This window comes from Scardinius erythrophthalmus (genome assembly GCF_964197995.2).
Source record: "Scardinius erythrophthalmus genome assembly, chromosome: 17".
NCBI lineage: Eukaryota > Metazoa > Chordata > Actinopteri > Cypriniformes > Leuciscidae > Scardinius > Scardinius erythrophthalmus.
Window position 1 is genome coordinate 40,420,719 of NC_138237.1, and position 17,555 is coordinate 40,438,273.

At 44.4% G+C, this 17,555-nt stretch overlaps 1 protein-coding gene across 2 annotated transcripts in view; it reads right to left on the reverse strand.

Annotated features, from left to right (window-relative positions):
• ddx46 (DEAD (Asp-Glu-Ala-Asp) box polypeptide 46) overlaps positions 1-17,338 on the reverse strand; it is a 43,801-nt gene extending 26,463 nt beyond the window's left edge. Inside the window, exons 1-8 of one of the 2 annotated variants that reach the window (XM_081391011.1) lie at positions 17,277-17,338; positions 12,549-12,734; positions 12,354-12,428; positions 9,788-9,869; positions 9,546-9,714; positions 5,405-5,604; positions 3,993-4,103; positions 2,358-2,523 (exon numbers count right to left, since the gene is read on the reverse strand). In XM_081391011.1, the coding sequence (XP_081247137.1) occupies positions 2,358-2,523; positions 3,993-4,103; positions 5,405-5,604; positions 9,546-9,714; positions 9,788-9,869; positions 12,354-12,428; positions 12,549-12,734; positions 17,277-17,293 (1,006 nt within the window). In that variant the 5' untranslated portion in view covers positions 17,294-17,338. Of the gene's footprint in view, positions 1-2,357; positions 2,524-3,992; positions 4,107-5,404; positions 5,605-9,545; positions 9,715-9,787; positions 9,870-12,353; positions 12,429-12,548; positions 12,735-17,276 lie in introns of both variants that reach the window. The other variant, XM_081391010.1, reaches the window with a different exon arrangement.
• Positions 17,339-17,555: the final 217 nt, after the last annotated feature.

A 17,555-nucleotide genomic window follows, 5' to 3' on the forward strand; every position in this document is an offset into this window, starting at 1 on the left:
AACGCCCCTCGCTAGTGCACACGAGTAAGGGTTCTGTAAACACTATAAACGCCCCTCGCTAGTGCACACGAGTAAGAGTTCTGTAAACACTATAAACGCCCCTCGCTAGTGCACACGAGTAAGGGTTCTGTAAACACTATAAACGCCCCTCGCTAGTGCACACGAGTAAGTGTTCTGTAAACACTATAAACGCCCCTCGCTAGTGCACACGAGTAAGGGTTCTGTAAACACTATAAACGCCCCTCGCTAGTGCACACGAGTAAGGGTTCTGTAAACACTATAAACGCCCCCTCGCTAGTGCACACGAGTAAGGGTTCTGTAAACACTATAAACGCCCCTCGCTAGTGCACACGAGTAAGAGTTCTGTAAACACTATAAACGCCCCTCGCTAGTGCACACGGGTAAGTGTTCTGTAAACACTATAAACGCCCCTCGCTAGTGCACACGAGTAAGGGTTCTGTAAACACTATAAACGCCCCTCGCTAGTGCACACGAGTAAGGGTTCTGTAAACACTATAAACGCCCCTCGCTAGTGCACACGAGTAAGTGTTCTGTAAACACTATAAACGCCCCCTCGCTAGTGCACACGAGTAAGGGTTCTGTAAACACTATAAACGCCCCCTCGCTAGTGCACACGAGTAAGGGTTCTGTAAACACTATAAACGCCCCCTCGCTAGTGCACACGAGTAAGTGTTCTGTAAACACTATAAACGCCCCCTCGCTAGTGCACACGAGTAAGGGTTCTGTAAACACTATAAACGCCCCCTCGCTAGTGCACACGAGTAAGGGTTCTGTAAACACTATAAACGCCCCTCGCTAGTGCACACGAGTAAGTGTTCTGTAAACACTATAAACGCCCCCTCGCTAGTGCACACGAGTAAGGGTTCTGTAAACACTATAAACGCCCCCTCGCTAGTGCACACGAGTAAGGGTTCTGTAAACACTATAAACGCCCCCTCGCTAGTGCACACGAGTAAGTGTTCTTTAAACACTATAAACGCCCCCTCGCTAGTGCACACGAGTAAGGGTTCTGTAAACACTATAAACGCCCCCTCGCTAGTGCACACGAGTAAGGGTTCTGTAAACACTATAAACGCCCCCTCGCTAGTGCACACGAGTAAGGGTTCTGAGCATTTACTGATGTCTGTGACGCAGCTTCTGTCAGATCAACACCGCCGCTGCTTCATCGCTCAACAACAGCTTCATGAACTCTCCATTACTCTGTGCCTCAGTCATACACTCCGAACACACACACAATCCTGCGACACTATCCGGGACGCCAATCAAATAAACCATCCGCTTGTTTCTAACGCTGGGATCTTCTGAAGCCTGTGCAGAGAGTCCAACCAGCCGCTTAAACTGGACCAACGCTCTTTGAACGCACATCTGAACGCACATCTGAACGCACATCTGAACGCACATCTGAACGCACATCTGAACGCACATCTGAACGCACATCTGAACGCACATCTGAACGCACATCTGAACGCACATCTGAACGCACATCTGAACGCACATCTGAACGCACATCTGAACGCACATCTGAACGCACATCTGAACGCACATCTGAACGCACATCTGAACGCACATCTGAACGCACATCTGAACACACATCTGAACACACATCTGAACACACATCTGAACACACATCTGAACACACATCTGAACACACATCTGAACACACATCTGAACACACATCTGAACACACATCTGAACACACATCTGAACACACATCTGAACACACATCTGAACACACATCTGAACGCACATCTGAACGCACATCTGTATCAGTGTATCAGAGTGTCAGTGTAGACAGCGTCAGTCTTTATAACGACTTCTGTTTGCTTTTGACGTGACGCTCACATTCAGTGTCGCCAGTGGGCGGAGCCTATTAGTGCAGTGGGTGGGGCCTATGGCGTGATCTATAACTATTGGTCGATGTCTTACACTGCATATGCAAATGTACTTAACCGTGTGATGTCACAGATCCCACAATATCAAAGCGAGCTGTATTTCGAGCTTGATTAAATAAATGCTTTAGAAGTTTTAAGCTCTGAAACTTGTGGGATGTTTTAATGGTTCAATTATATCTTGTTTGTCAAATCTGACTCCTCATGTCATGACCCCTTTAACTCAGAGATCCCCCGGAACAGCCGTAGCCTGAGTTCAGTGTGAGTGTGTGTGAAGCGTAGCCTGAGTTCAGTGTGAGTGTGTGTGAAGCGTAGCCTGAGTTCAGTGTGAGTGTGTGTGAAGCGTAGCCTGAGTTCAGTGTGAGTGTGTGTGAAGCGTAGCCTGAGTTCAGTGTGAGTGTGTGTGAAGCGTAGCCTGAGTTCAGTGTGAGTGTGTGTGAGGCAGACCTTCGGGGCTCATGCGGGCCAGCTCTGGCACTTCCACGTAGAAGTTCTTGCGGAACGGCTCATACTCGATCTTCTGATGATCCACCGGCTCCAGAACTTTCCTCTGCTTCGTCTGGAAGCCTGTGAGGGCCGTCTGCAAGTCCACGACCTCTTCCTCTGACGAATACTACGCACACGAAAATGAGAACTGTAATGAGAACTGGGAGGAGGATATTCACACACCTTCAACATTTCTCACATTATCAGTTTATTCGCTATAGTTTAGAGAACGGTAATAAAATATGAGCAGAACTCAGTTGATATTTGACTGGTTTTGTCCGTCCTTCTGTTAGACTGTCTCACACATGAATTATGTTGAATATCTGTCAGCTGTTAAATTTAACTACACAATTAGATAATACCAGTTTAGCTCAACCAATCACCAAGCAATGCTTCATTGTGTTCAGTCTGTGTGTAAAAAGAGCATTAGCAATTAAAGAAAACACACTTCAGCAGAACATGATCAGGTCAAAGTGTCCCAATCATTTCTGGTCCATAATCTTTATGAATGTCACTGGCTGTATCTCACTGGCTGAAGAGTGTTTGGGTGTAACATGTCTCAGTTACTCTGCTCTCCTCACTCACACTAGTGAACTATAGTGTCCTGATCACACTAGTGAACTATAGTGTCCTGATCACACTAGTGAACTATAGTGTCCTGATCACACTAGTGAACTATAGTGTCCTGATCACACTAGTGAACTATAGTGTCCTGATCACACTAGTGAACTATAGTGTCCTGATCACACTAGTGAACTATAGTGTCCTGATCACACTAGTGAACTATAGTGTCCTGATCACACTAGTGAACTATAGTGTCCTGATCACACTAGTGAACTATAGTGTCCTGATCACACTAGTGAACTATAGTGTCCTGATCACACTAGTGAACTATAGTGTCCTGATCACACTAGTGAACTATAGTGTCCTGATCACACTAGTGAACTATAGTGTCCTGATCACACTAGTGAACTATAGTGTCCTGATCACACTAGTGAACTATAGTGTCCTGATCACACTAGTGAACTATAGTGTCCTGATCACACTAGTGAACTATAGTGTCCTGATCACACTAGTGAACTATAGTGTCCTGATCACACTAGTGAACTATAGTGTCCTGATCACACTAGTGAACTATAGTGTCCTGATCACACCAGTGAACTATAGTGTCCTGATCACACCAGTGAACTATAGTGTCCTGATCACACCAGTGAACTATAGTGTCCTGATCACACCAGTGAACTATAGTGTCCTGATCACACTAGTGAACTATAGTGTCCTGATCACACTAGTGAAGAGAATATCTAAAGTTATATCTGGTGTGTGAATAATGTGTGGTTTGACTGTACTGTAATGTTCTCTAAATGTAACTTCATCAGTGAGGGTTTGATTACTGTGACGAGAGCAGCTTTAACCGCTGCGCTCACTAACACTGGGACACAGACGTGTGTTTCGCACTGAGCTGATGATCTTCCTCAGTGTCTCTGGCTGTGTGCTGAATCCTCATGTGAACACGTGATGGTGAACGGTGACGTGCAGATGTCCTCATGAGCCTCTCTAAGCCTAACTCTGCTTCAGTCTCAGACACAGATGTACCTCCATGGCGTCCTGGTCGTTCTCCATCAGCTCCCCCTTCTTCTTCTGGGTGTGCGGCATCTTCCTCGTCTTCATCACAGTCATCACTTTAGTCACAGACATGCCTCCTTTCTGCTGGCACACAGTGCAGAGAACATCAGTTACTCAGGGTTCACACAGACACGGTAAAATCAACTTCCAGGGATCCAGAGATCTCTCTTATTTACCAATATCTTTATTATCTTTCAAATTCTAAAAAAGGTAAATAGATAAACAAAAATAAACCAATAAAACTAAATGGTACGGATTAAGTGCAGTGGATGCACTGACTGTGGAAACCTAACCACTGGAAGGACACTGTGACAAAGATATCGCTTTCCTCTTTCAAGCTGACTCTTTCTCCCATGAATATATGATTGAGCAGAAGAATGAAAGCTGTATCACACACTCAATATTAATGAGCAATATCACACTCGTCAGACGCCAGACGGGCTGCGGTGTTCATTTTGTGTGTAAAGATTGTTTTATCGATAAAATTAAAGACTACTTTCACATGTATTGTCTTTCAATAACTCAAGCTGCTCTTCATCAGTATGGCTGTTCTCAAGGGTAATTAGTTGTTTAATGTAATTGTTTAATTAGCATTAAAGGGATAGTTCTCCCAAAATTTACTGTCATAATTTACTCTCACAAGTTATTTTAAACTCGAATAAGTTTCTTTCTTCTGTTGAAAATAAAAGTTATTTTGAAGAATGTGGGTAACCAAACAGTTGGTGTACCCCAGTGACTTCACTAGTATATATTTCTGGGTGAACTCTCTTTAAGGACATGTTTACTATTAGGCTACTGTCTCTTTAAGAGCTGCGCGCGACGCGTTTAATATACACGCACTTGACAAGCAGGTTTTCTCTCAATTTTCTCAAGTTTGCGTTCACTTTAGACATAACCGACTTTGTTTATGTAAACCTTGTGAGTATTTGACAGTATTAGCACAATAAGACTCGAAAGATAACTTAGTCCGGTATCCAGACGCAGGTAGACAGGCTTTCAGTGCCTGTGAGCTCCACATGTACGCGCTCAGAAACGCACACGTTAGAACAGCGCATCAGCACGTTAAATGTTTAACCGACAAGGCATTAAAGCACATGCAAATTAAGAACTTTTGTGAACTGCAGTGTCCCGTAACATTTGATGTGAATATACGTCGCGTTGTACAGTATGTTGGGACAGAGGCGCCAGAACAGCAACTGATAGAATCCACGATACTACGATATTTCTTCAAAAGCAGATCATGGAGACATTTTAATCGTCCACAACCATAAATCGTGACATCGCACACCCCTAGGAGCACAGGAGAGGTGTTCATCAGGGTGATCTACAGTGCAGCTGAACACTGATGGAGCGCAGCAGGAAGGGTTAAAGCACTGAGGTACCTTGTCGTTTCCGCCCTTCATGGTGCCCATGTTGAACTTCTTGACCTCCTCCTTGACCTCCTCCATGTAGGCGTCGAGCGGGTCGAGCTCCTCTCCGGCCTCCTCCTCCATCACCTCCTCCAGCTCCACCGCGGGCTCCTTCTCCTGCTCCTCCTCGTCCGGGTCCGGCTCCACCGGGGCCTGGGTCTCCTCGTCATCATCTAAACACACACACACACACACACTGATGACACTGGCTGCGTTTACATGCACAACTTTAGTTTCAATCAGACTGAAGTCATTCCTACTGATGAATCTGAACGTAGTGTTTACATGAACTAGGGGTGTGACGATAACCGCATCACCGCAATATCGCGTTGATGAGATGCCTACCGCGGTGTGAGGTCATCACCGCACGTTTTCTTTTTTTTTTTGCTGAAAGTTACAGGAGTGCATATGGTGTGTGATATGAACTATAAACACATTCATATTTTGCTTATAATTTACTGTATTCTGCGAGTCCCATGTTCAAGGTTCTGGAGAAAAAAAAAACCCTTCCTGTGCAAGGGAGGGAGTCGAGGGACAGTCCGTTAAACATAGCCTATGGGGGATTTAATTTTTTGTGTGTGTCTGATTATTATTAATTAACTGCTAGGTTTTGTGATGTTTACAGATAATGTTCAATTAAATACAAACAAACACAGGAATAAAAGACAAGCATAACGTAAACAGTTGGAGTTAGATTTTAATTGCAAGTAGCGATCTCTCTTATATGGTATAGGAAATAACAGTTGACGGCGCTAGCCGAATGATTAAAAAAATAGCCACGAATCTAGTGTCTAAGCCAAATACTGTGTCGCCTTTGAGGCAGGTGACAATTAAGGGGAAGCCGGTGAATTTGGACAAGGCGCACATCCGTCTCGTGAGGAAATACCACTAACCAATAACTAGACCACATCTTAGAAAAATGAACCATCCTGTGGCGTTTGCAGGACTTAAGTGCAGCACACCTACCTTAGGTCGGCGACACACTGCTGCGTGGCGTGTCCGTTTTTATTTCAGCTCCCATGTTAACAGGTTAGAGCTTGAGAGCGTGAGACGCGCTTCTCAGGTGCGGCTGGAGCCGCGCGGAAAACGCGTGCATGCCAGAAATAGAACCAACGCCTATTTTTCACGCGACACGCAAGCCTGTTGGAAGCGTTTCCTGGCAAAATATAATAGGAAAAGATGTTTGTATGTCATTTTGACATGAATACATATTAATAAACTACATTTTGATGTTTGAAAGTTAAGGTTTTGACATAAATGTAGATATAAATGTAATTAAAAAAATATTATCGATTTTCAAATATTGCACCTGTCAATACAGAACGAATTATTCTGTAGCCTATTTTGCCGTCAATACTGCCGAGTGCCGACGCTGTCTTTGCTGCTATTTATTTATGTTTAACATTAAGTAGCCTAGGCCTTACACAACTCTCTCCCCATATGTCGAATATATCACCAATGAGGCGTATATGTCACCTAGCAGCAGCAGCGATGTTTCTGGTGTGCAAAGACATAGAAAAAGACACGCAACAGAAACGCCACACTCACACCACACAGCCAGTGTGTCGCCGGCCTTAAGACTACCTAATTAATAGTTAATTATTAATATTTACAATTTAATATAAATGTTAATTTGTTTATTTTTTTAATAAAGAATACTGCTTTATGATTATTCATTTCCATTGTCATTTACAAGCTACATGGTCTTGATCGCGTCTGCAGTGTGTGATGCGGCCGCGGGTGATTTTTTTTTTTTGGGGGGGGGGGGGGGTGTCGGTTAACCGCCAAACCGCGATATTTGTTGCTTATTCACCGCGGTAAGAAAAAATCCCATACCGTCACAGCCCTAACATGAACGCTGATCATGTGATCGGGTTGTGTGTGTGTGTTTATATCACAAGCTTCAAATCACAATATTTCTTTTGACATGCGCGAATATTCAGAGTTTCCCGCTGTCTGCGCATAATAACTATTCTCCTACATTGCTGTTTAAAACAAATAAAGAAGAGTGTTCTACATGAAGGCTTTTCAGTGCGACTGAGCCGTCGATGCGATGACTAATGGATTACCTGGTCACATGTAGACGTAGCCCCTCATGCTAACGCTCTTCCCTTTACTCAACAGCACTGTGAACAACAGCTCTCCGACTGTCAGCTCTTGATAATCTCACTCCAGTATAAAGCCAGTGTAATATCAGGGTTTATTCAAGGTCCGGCCAATCACAGTTCAGAACTCCTCAGCACAATCTGAGCTGTGCGAAATCATCCTTTTGTCCCATCAGTCCCAGCCGTCACCGGGCTCACTGGTTTACATGCTCACGGCCATGGGATTTAAAGCCCCCTGTGGTGTAAATCCAGCTTTTAATGTTGTTTATGTGTCTATGGGGTGTTTTTAATCTGCTTTAACTCAAACCATGTGTAAGTTCATAAGTCGACAGCATTGCTGAGTATTTCCTCCTTAAAACTGCAGTGAACCAAAGACAGTCTCAAAAACACGCTTTGAAATCGCTGGTGTTTCTGACGTCACAAACTACCTTGTAACCAATCAGATCAACGTGTGATCGTCAGCCAGTGGATCTCTGAGCTGAGGGAGTGAGTGGAGGCGGGGCTCATTTGCATATTCATAGAACCGCGCATACTAAATGAGGCGAGGGTGTCGAGTTACATTCAAGATATTTTAAGACATGAAGACATATTTTTCAAATACAACAAACATTTAAATATGTAATTTTGGTGATCAAAGATAGTATACAAGGTTCTATGAATATGCAAATGAGCCCCGCCTCCAGTCACTCGTTGACCTGATTGGTGAGTGTCGACTTATGAATTTACACATGGTTTGTCTTAAAGTGGATTAAAAACACCACATAGACACATAAACTACATTAAAAGCTGGATTTACACCACAGGGGGGATTATGCCATTCGCCTTTGTTGAAGCCATCAGCACACATTATTTCAGCGTGTTTAACAGTGGAATTCCTGTTGAAAACTACATTACCCATGATCCTTACCAATCAGAGAATCGCATCAAGCTAATCACCCACTCCCATGAAGCACAACCAGTGACATCACTGAATCAGTCTCCCTACGCTCTCAAAACACTTATCACACGTTATATCTATATAGTTGAATATTTCTTCATGGTTTTAATTGGACTGCCGTTCGCAGTGCATCATGGGAGTGTGGTTCAGTCCGTCAGTAAGTTCCCAGTCTTGCACCTGTGTGTGTGAGTGTGTGTGAGTGTGTGTGCTGCAGTGTGTGTGAGTGTGTGTGCTGCAGTGTGTGTGAGTGTATGTGAGTGTGTGTGCTGCAGTGTGTGTGAGTGTATGTGAGTGTGTGTGCTGCAGTGTGTGTGAGTGTATGTGAGTGTGTGTGCTGCAGTGTGTGTGAGTGTGTGTGAGTGTGTGTGCTGCAGTGTGTGTGAGTGTGTGTGCTGCAGTGTGTGTGAGTGTATGTGAGTGTGTGTGCTGCAGTGTGTGTGAGTGTATGTGAGTGTGTGTGCTGCAGTGTGTGTGAGTGTGTGTGCTGCAGTGTGTGTGAGTGTATGTGAGTGTGTGTGCTGCAGTGTGTGTGAGTGTATGTGAGTGTGTGTGCTGCAGTGTGTGTGAGTGTATGTGAGTGTGTGTGCTGCAGTGTGTGTGAGTGTATGTGAGTGTGTGTGCTGCAGTGTGTGTGAGTGTATGTGAGTGTGTGTGCTGCAGTGTGTGTGAGTGTGTGTGCTGCAGTGTGTGTGAGTGTGTGTGCTGCAGTGTGTGTGAGTGTATGTGAGTGTGTGTGCTGCAGTGTATGTGAGTGTGTGTGCTGCAGTGTGTGTGAGTGTATGTGAGTGTGTGTGCTGCAGTGTGTGTGAGTATGTGAGTGTGTGTGCTGCAGTGTGTGTGAGTGTGTGTGCTGCAGTGTGTGTGAGTGTGTGTGCTGCAGTGTGTGTGAGTGTATGTGAGTGTGTGTGCTGCAGTGTATGTGAGTGTGTGTGCTGCAGTGTGTGTGAGTGTATGTGAGTGTGTGTGCTGCAGTGTGTGTGAGTGTGTGTGCTGCAGTGTGTGTGAGTGTATGTGAGTGTGTGTGCTGCAGTGTGTGTGAGTGTGTGTGCTGCAGTGTGTGGTGTTCACTGACCGTCATCATCCTCCAGGCTCCACTTCTTGCCCTGCTTCATCTCCTCCAGCTCCTTCTTGATCTCGCCGATGTTCTCCATGGCCTTCTTCCTCTGCTCCTCCCGCCACTTCTCCACGCGCTCCTTCCTCTTCCTCATCTCCTCCTCCAGCGTGTTCTGGTCGAAGTCTTGCTGCGGAGTCAGGGCGTTAGAGCGCACGGATGCACACACACTGATCTGGGGTTAATAAGCGGAGGGCACTCACGTCTTCCGGCTTCTCCTCCTCCTTCTCCTCCTTCATCTTCTTCTTCTCAGCGCTCTGGTCTCCATTCTCCGGCTTCTCCTTGCTGGAACATCAGCATCACATTACACCAGCGCTCACTCACCCAGCCTCGGCTCACAGAGGGCCGCTACACACATGTCTGATGCTGTCATGACAAAGCTGCTCATTTTCAAAACACTTTACAAAACTAGGAGTGACACTGCCTATAAAATAAAGATAATTAACATTAAATGTTCTTCAATGAATTTACATGACTCACAATATAGAACTGGAGAAAATGTGTGTGTATATGTATGTATGTATGTATGTATGTATGTATGTATGTATGTATATATATATGTATATATATATATATATATATATATATATATATATATACTAATATACTACAGGGCCGTTGAATGCTTGAATCTGATTGGTTGACGAACGTTCTAAGGTGTGCATTATTTTCAGGGAAACGCACGGCTAAAGTAGTTCCAGGCAGGTCTTGACCGCATTACAGTTCCATATCACTTCGCGTAGTTAACGGTAATAACGGAAAATAGGATACAATTCATAACAAGAAAAAACATTTAGCCGCATGAGCTTGATCTGGAATTTTCAATGTCTAGCTTCACAATCAATGGAAACATGCAGTTTAATTTGAATAAATAAAGTATATAGTCCTATCTATAGCCCAATCAATAGAAAATTAAACTGAATATAGGCTAAATAAATGGATAGTCCTGCAGCACGGATTATTATTGCAGATAATATAACAAATAAATAATTATGGATAGGCCTACTTGTTAAAAAGGCTTTGTGTTTCATTTATTTAGCTAGTCTGTCATCTGTCAATAATAGGAAAAAAAGAATTAATTCGAATTAATTAAAAGGAATTGAATTAATAAATAAAATAAATAATAATATTGACGCACATGCTTTTTTTTATGCTGCGATGAAAACAGTCAGAGAATGCGTCAGCTAGTCGTGTGTCCCCAGCATTAGTCTGCTATCAGCGGCTCAATCCTCCGTTACTAACTCTAAAATGACGTTATGGAATTAGCAACGGAGGCATTGGATTAGATGCGTAAGAAATTAGTCCTACATACAAGAGCGTTTTAATGACAAAAACTTTACAAACGTCTTGAAATACATAATCTGAACAATGTTTCGAGGTGTGGTAACTGTAGTATAAGCGGAATAATTGACTTCAGGCCGTTGAATTATTAGAAAAATAATGCACACCCGAGGTGTAACTCCGCTTCGCGTCATGACCGCATTACCACCTCGGGTGTGCATTATTTTTCTAATAATTCAACGGCCTGTCGTCAATTATTCCTTACATATACACACACATATATATATACACACACACACACACACATACTGTATAATTCTGTATACATATGACATTTATATACATTTTGAAGGTCTATATTTTACTGTGAAGAAATTAACGATTTGTGAGTTAAATAATTCATAGATCCGTGTTGTCTAATTTCGATGCCTTAGAAAAATATCAACATTCGATACAATTTTCGATACCACAGGGAAAACTGCCACATATTTTTAACATTATCTCATAATTTGGGTAATTTTGTTGCAATAGCTTGCAAAACACACACACACACACACACACACACACACAGGCTTTATTTGAAACTTTGAACTAAATAAAAAATAAACAAATTGCAAATTATACCACAAATAAACAATAGAATGAAGAGCAAAATGAAATAAAGACGGCTTTAGTTTTCCAGGGGGATCTGACAGCAGTCCGGTAAGAAATACTGCTAACACTAAAGTAATCAAAAGTGAAATAACACTGGATAGTTTCCACTGTAAGTATTAAATACAGACTGATGCTTACAATTAAAGTTCTTCAGTCAAGAGCAGCGAGTGATGTTGTGTTTAATCAACACTAACGACACAGACACGTATTGTCTGCTGTCACAGAGCGAGCACACAGACTCGCCGTCTCTGCAGAGACACACACCCTTCCTGCGCATCACACACTCAGTGTTTGCTTTCGCTTCATACAGACGCTTCAGGCTCTCTACAGATATACCTCTAATGTCCGTGAGAAACGTGTTCATTTCTGTGACGCGCTCCAGTTAAGTTTTCAACATTTTACAAAAGCTCAACATGTTCTTGTTATTGTGAGTGCACAGGATTAAAAGTAGACCTGTACCGTTTCAAATTCTGTATTATTTTACAGTTGTTTCTGCTGTCATGAGGAGAAAGTGTCAGTGATCGCTCCTCCATATCCTGCAGTGAAGCACTGATACTTCAGCTTACACACACACACACATTCTCCTGATAACAGCACACGTCTCTAGATGAACGTTTGAGCGTTAGGAGTGATGATCGTGAATGTTTGGATTTCCAGCTCATACTGTAGAACTGCCGTTGGTGATCTGTCCCTCACGGCGCCACTCCTGTGGAGTTATACAGACTATACACAGCCGCAGTCCCTAGTGGTCCCGGACCCCTGCTTAACACGATCAGCAGAAGTGTTCAGGCGTGTGTGTGTGTGTGTGTGTGTGTGTGTGTGTGTGAGACTGACCTCCTCCCTCTGCTCCTGCTCTTGCTCCTCCTGCGCTCTCGGCTGGTGCGTCTCCTGTCCCGACTCCTGGAGCGCCTGTGAAGAGATGTGACGGGGCCGTGAGCACATGACAGCAGTGTGTGTGTGTGTCTGTGTGTGAGTGTGTGTGTGTGTGTGTGTGTGTGTGTGTGTGTGTGTGTGTGTGTGTGTCCTGACCTCGGCCTCTTGCGGTCTCTGGAGCGTGACCTCCTCCTCTCTCTGCTGCGAGAGCGCTCTCTCCTGCTGCGATCACGGGCTCGTGACCCGGCCGGATCCTCTTTCTTCGAGCGCTTGGAGTCGGGCGAGCGGCTCTTGGACCTGCTGGCGGACCGGGCCCTCGAGCTGGAGCGCTTCCGGTAGTGCCTGAGGCAGAGACAGCGGTGAGACACGGGCGAGACACGAGACACAGGCGCGGGCGAGGCACTGTGAGACGCGGGTGAGACGTGGGTGAGACGCGGGTGAGATGTGGGCGAGCCAAAGCTGAGACACGAGCGGCATGCGGATAAGACGAGGGCGAGACATGGATGAGACACAGGCGAGACGCGGGTGAGTTTTAAAAAAAGATACGATTTTAATATAATGTCATATACACCTAGGACGGCTTGAGGTCAGTAATTCATGAACTCTACAGGAGGAGAACAACTGTGCGGCAGGAGAACAACTCTCTACGGCAGGAGAACAACTCTCTACGGCAGGAGAACAACTCTCTACGGCAGGAGAACAACTCTACGGCAGGAGAACAACTCTCTACGGCAGGAGAACAACCTCTCTACGGCAGGAGAACAACTCTCTACGGCAGGAGAACAACTCTCTACGGCAGGAGAACAACTCTACGGCAGGAGAACAACTCTCTACGGCAGGAGAACAACTCTCTACGGCAGGAGAACAACTCTCTACGGCAGGAGAACAACTCTACGGCAGGAGAACAACTCTCTACGGCAGGAGAACAACTCTCTACGGCAGGAGAACAACTCTCTACGGCAGGAGAACAACTCTCTACGGCAGGAGAACAACTCTCTACGGCAGGAGAACAACTCTCTACGGCAGGAGAACAACTCTCTACGGCAGGAGAACAACTCTCTACGGCAGGAGAACAACTCTACGGCAGGAGAACAACTCTACGGCAGGAGAACAACTCTACGGCAGGAGAACAACTCTACGGCAGGAGAACAACTCTACTGGTGGAGAACAACTCTACTGGAGGAGAACAACTCTACTGGAGGAGAACAACTCTACTGGAGGAAAACAACTCTACTGGAGGAGAACAACTCTACTGGAGGAGAACAACTCTACTGGAGGAGAACAACTCTACAGGAGGGGAACAACTCTACAGGAGGGGAACAACTCTACAGGAGGGGAACAACTCTACAGGAGGGGAACAACTCTACAGCAGGAGAACAACTCTCTACAGCAGGAGAACCTCTCTACGGGAGGAGAACAACTCTACAGGAGGAGAACAACTCTACAGCAGGAGAACAACTCTACAGCAGGAGAACAACTCTACAGCAGGAGAACAACTCTACAGCAGGAGAACAACTCTACAGCAGGAGAACAACTCTCTACAGCAGGAGAACAACTCTCTACAGCAGGAGAACAACTCTCTACAGCAGGAGAACAACTCTACAGCAGGAGGACAACTCTACAGCAGGAGAACAACTCTACAGCAGGAGAACAACTCTACAGGAGGAGAACAACTCTACAGGAGGAGAACAACTCTACAGCAGGAGGACAACTCTACAGCAGGAGGACAACTCTACAGCAGGAGGACAACTCTACAGCAGGAGGACAACTCTACAGCAGGAGGACAACTCTACAGCAGGAGGACAACTCTACAGCAGGAGAACAACTCTACAGGAGGAGAACAACTCTACAGGAGGAGAACAACTCTCTACAGGAGGAGAACAACTCTCTACAGGAGGAGAACAACTCTCTACAGGAGGAGAACAACTCTACGGCAGGAGAACCTCTCTACGGGAGGAGAACAACTCTCTACGGGAGGAGAACAACTCTCTACGGGAGGAGAACAACTCTCTACGGGAGGAGAACAACTCTACAGCAGGAGAACAACTCTACAGGAGGAGAACAACTCTCTACAGGAGGAGAACAACTCTACAGCAGGAGAACAACTACAGCACACAGCAGGAGAACCTCTCTACGGGAGGAGAACAACTCTCTACGGGAGGAGAACAACTCTCTACGGGAGGAGAACAACTCTCTACGGGAGGAGAACAACTCTCTACGGGAGGAGAACAACTCTACAGCAGGAGAACAACTCTACAGCAGGAGAACAACTCTACAGCAGGAGAACAACTCTCTACAGGAGGAGAACAACTCTACAGCAGGAGAACAACTCTCTACAGGAGGAGAACAACTCTACAGCAGGAGAACAACTACAGCACACAGCAGGAGAACCTCTCTACGGGAGGAGAACAACTCTCTACGGGAGGAGAACAACTCTCTACGGGAGGAGAACAACTCTCTACGGGAGGAGAACAACTCTACAGCAGGAGAACAACTCTACAGGAGGAGAACAACTCTCTACGGGAGGAGAACAACTCTCTACGGGAGGAGAACAACTCTCTACGGGAGGAGAACAACTCTCTACGGGAGGAGAACAACTCTCTACGGGAGGAGAACAACTCTACAGCAGGAGAACAACTCTACAGCAGGAGAACAACTCTACAGCAGGAGAACAACTCTACAGGAGGAGAACAACTCTCTACAGCAGGAGAACAACTACAGCACACAGCAGGAGAACAACTCTACAGCAGGAGAACAACTACAGCAGGAGAACAACTCTACAGCAGGAGAACAACTCTACAGCAGGAGAACAACTCTACAGCAGGAGAACAACTCTACAGCAGGAGAACAACTCTACAGCAGGAGAACAACTCTACAGGAGGAGAACAACTCTCTACAGGAGGAGAACAACTCTACAGGAGGAGAACAACTCTCTACAGGAGGAGAACAACTCTCTACAGGAGGAGAACAACTCTCTACAGGAGGAGAACAACTCTCTACAGGAGGAGAACAACTCTCTACAGGAGGAGAACAACTCTCTACAGGAGGAGAACAACTCTCTACAGGAGGAGAACAACTCTACAGCAGGAGAACAACTCTACAGCAGGAGAACAACTCTACAGCAGGAGAACAACTCTACAGCAGGAGAACAACTCTACAGCAGGAGAACAACTCTACAGCAGGAGAACAACTCTACAGCAGGAGAACAACTCTCTACAGGAGGAGAACAACTCTCTACAGGAGGAGAACAACTCTCTACAGGAGGAGAACAACTCTCTACAGGAGGAGAACAACTCTCTACAGGAGGAGAACAACTCTACGGCAGGAGAACCTCTCTACGGGAGGAGAACAACTCTACAGCAGGAGAACAACTCTACGGGAGGAGAACAACTCTCTACGGGAGGAGAACAACTCTACAGGAGGAGAACAACTCTCTACGGGAGGAGAACAACTCTACAGGAGGAGAACAACTCTACAGGAGGAGAACAACTCTCTACGGGAGGAGAACAACTCTCTACGGGAGGAGAACAACTCTACAGGAGGAGAACAACTCTCTACGGGAGGAGAACAACAACTCTACAGCAGGACAACAACTCTACAGCAGGACAACAACTCTACAGCAGGACAACAACTCTACAGCAGGACAACAACTCTACAGCAGGACAACAACTCTACAGCAGGACAACAACTCTACAGCAGGACAACAACTCTACAGCAGGACAACAACTCTACAGCAGGACAACAACTCTACAGCAGGACAACAACTCTACAGGAGGAGAACAACTCTCTACAGCAGGAGAACAACTCTACAGCAGGACAACAACTCTACAGCAGGACAACAACTCTACAGGAGGAGAACAACTCTACAGGAGGAGAACAACTCTACAGGAGGAGAACAACTCTACAGCAGGAGAACAACTCTACAGCAGGACAACAACTCTACAGCAGGACAACAACTCTACAGCAGGACAACAACTCTACAGGAGGAGAACAACTCTACAGGAGATGCATAACTACGTATGCATTTGGCAGACGCTTTTATCCAAATATATTCATACACAACTGAATCGATACTGAATCGCAGTTGGAATTGAATCACAAGTTTGTGAATCGGAATCGTACAGAATCATGAAATGTTTGACAATGTCCAGATAAATCATTTATAATAAACATGGCAAAATTCTATTAAAAAAAATAATTGTCTAATGATTTCATGGTGACTTTAAAACATTTTAAAGAAACAGCTAATAGTGTTGTTTATGTTTCAACTGAAAATGATAGAAATTTAGTTTTATTATACTGGCTCCACATTATATACAACGTTAAAAAGACTGAAAAACACCTTTGTGCAAATATTATAAAATAATAATATATTATAATAATATATTAAATAATAATTATTATTAGTATGATTAATAATTATTTACAACAGAGGTCGACATATATCTGTAAATTAGACAAAAGTAAAATATGGAAGCTAATTTTATGGAAGCTGACTGCGTTGTTATGACGTAATGAATTAAACTGTATTTAATTGTGATGTAAACAACATAATGGCGCGATATAGCAGGGGGACTCACTAACCTCCTCTACGTGTTCTCGATTAAACCATTTATTGCAAACATTAGTTAGTGAGTTAGTTAGTTAGTGAGTGAGTCAGTCAGTCAGTCAGTTAGTTAGTTACCGTAGTTATTCAGTTAGTTAGTGAGTTAGTTAGTGAGCTCAAACGTAGAGTTTACGTCTTATGATTATGATTGTTTCATTCGCAGCGCGGGGGTATTAATAACACCTTCATAATACACGCGTGCAATTCACACTGGAAATATTACAAAAACAGTTAAACGTGATAATCAAATGAAATTGAATAAACATGGAAAGATTTACCGTGACTCTCGTCCCATGATGTCGCTTCAGTGAGTGCAAACACACAAACACTTCCGGCTGCATGATGACCACTTCCGCTCTTTACTTTTATTAAAGGGACAGATTCCAGTTCGTCCAAAAATTAACGTTCGTAAAACTATTCCTTTTATGGCTTTATTTAAATTAGAGACTTTATACCGCAAACAGAAAATACAAATCAAACCAATAATAAAATATTTAAGTAAATAAAGTCACCAAAAAATTACATTCAAACCTTACCAGATGTAGCATTACCGAGGA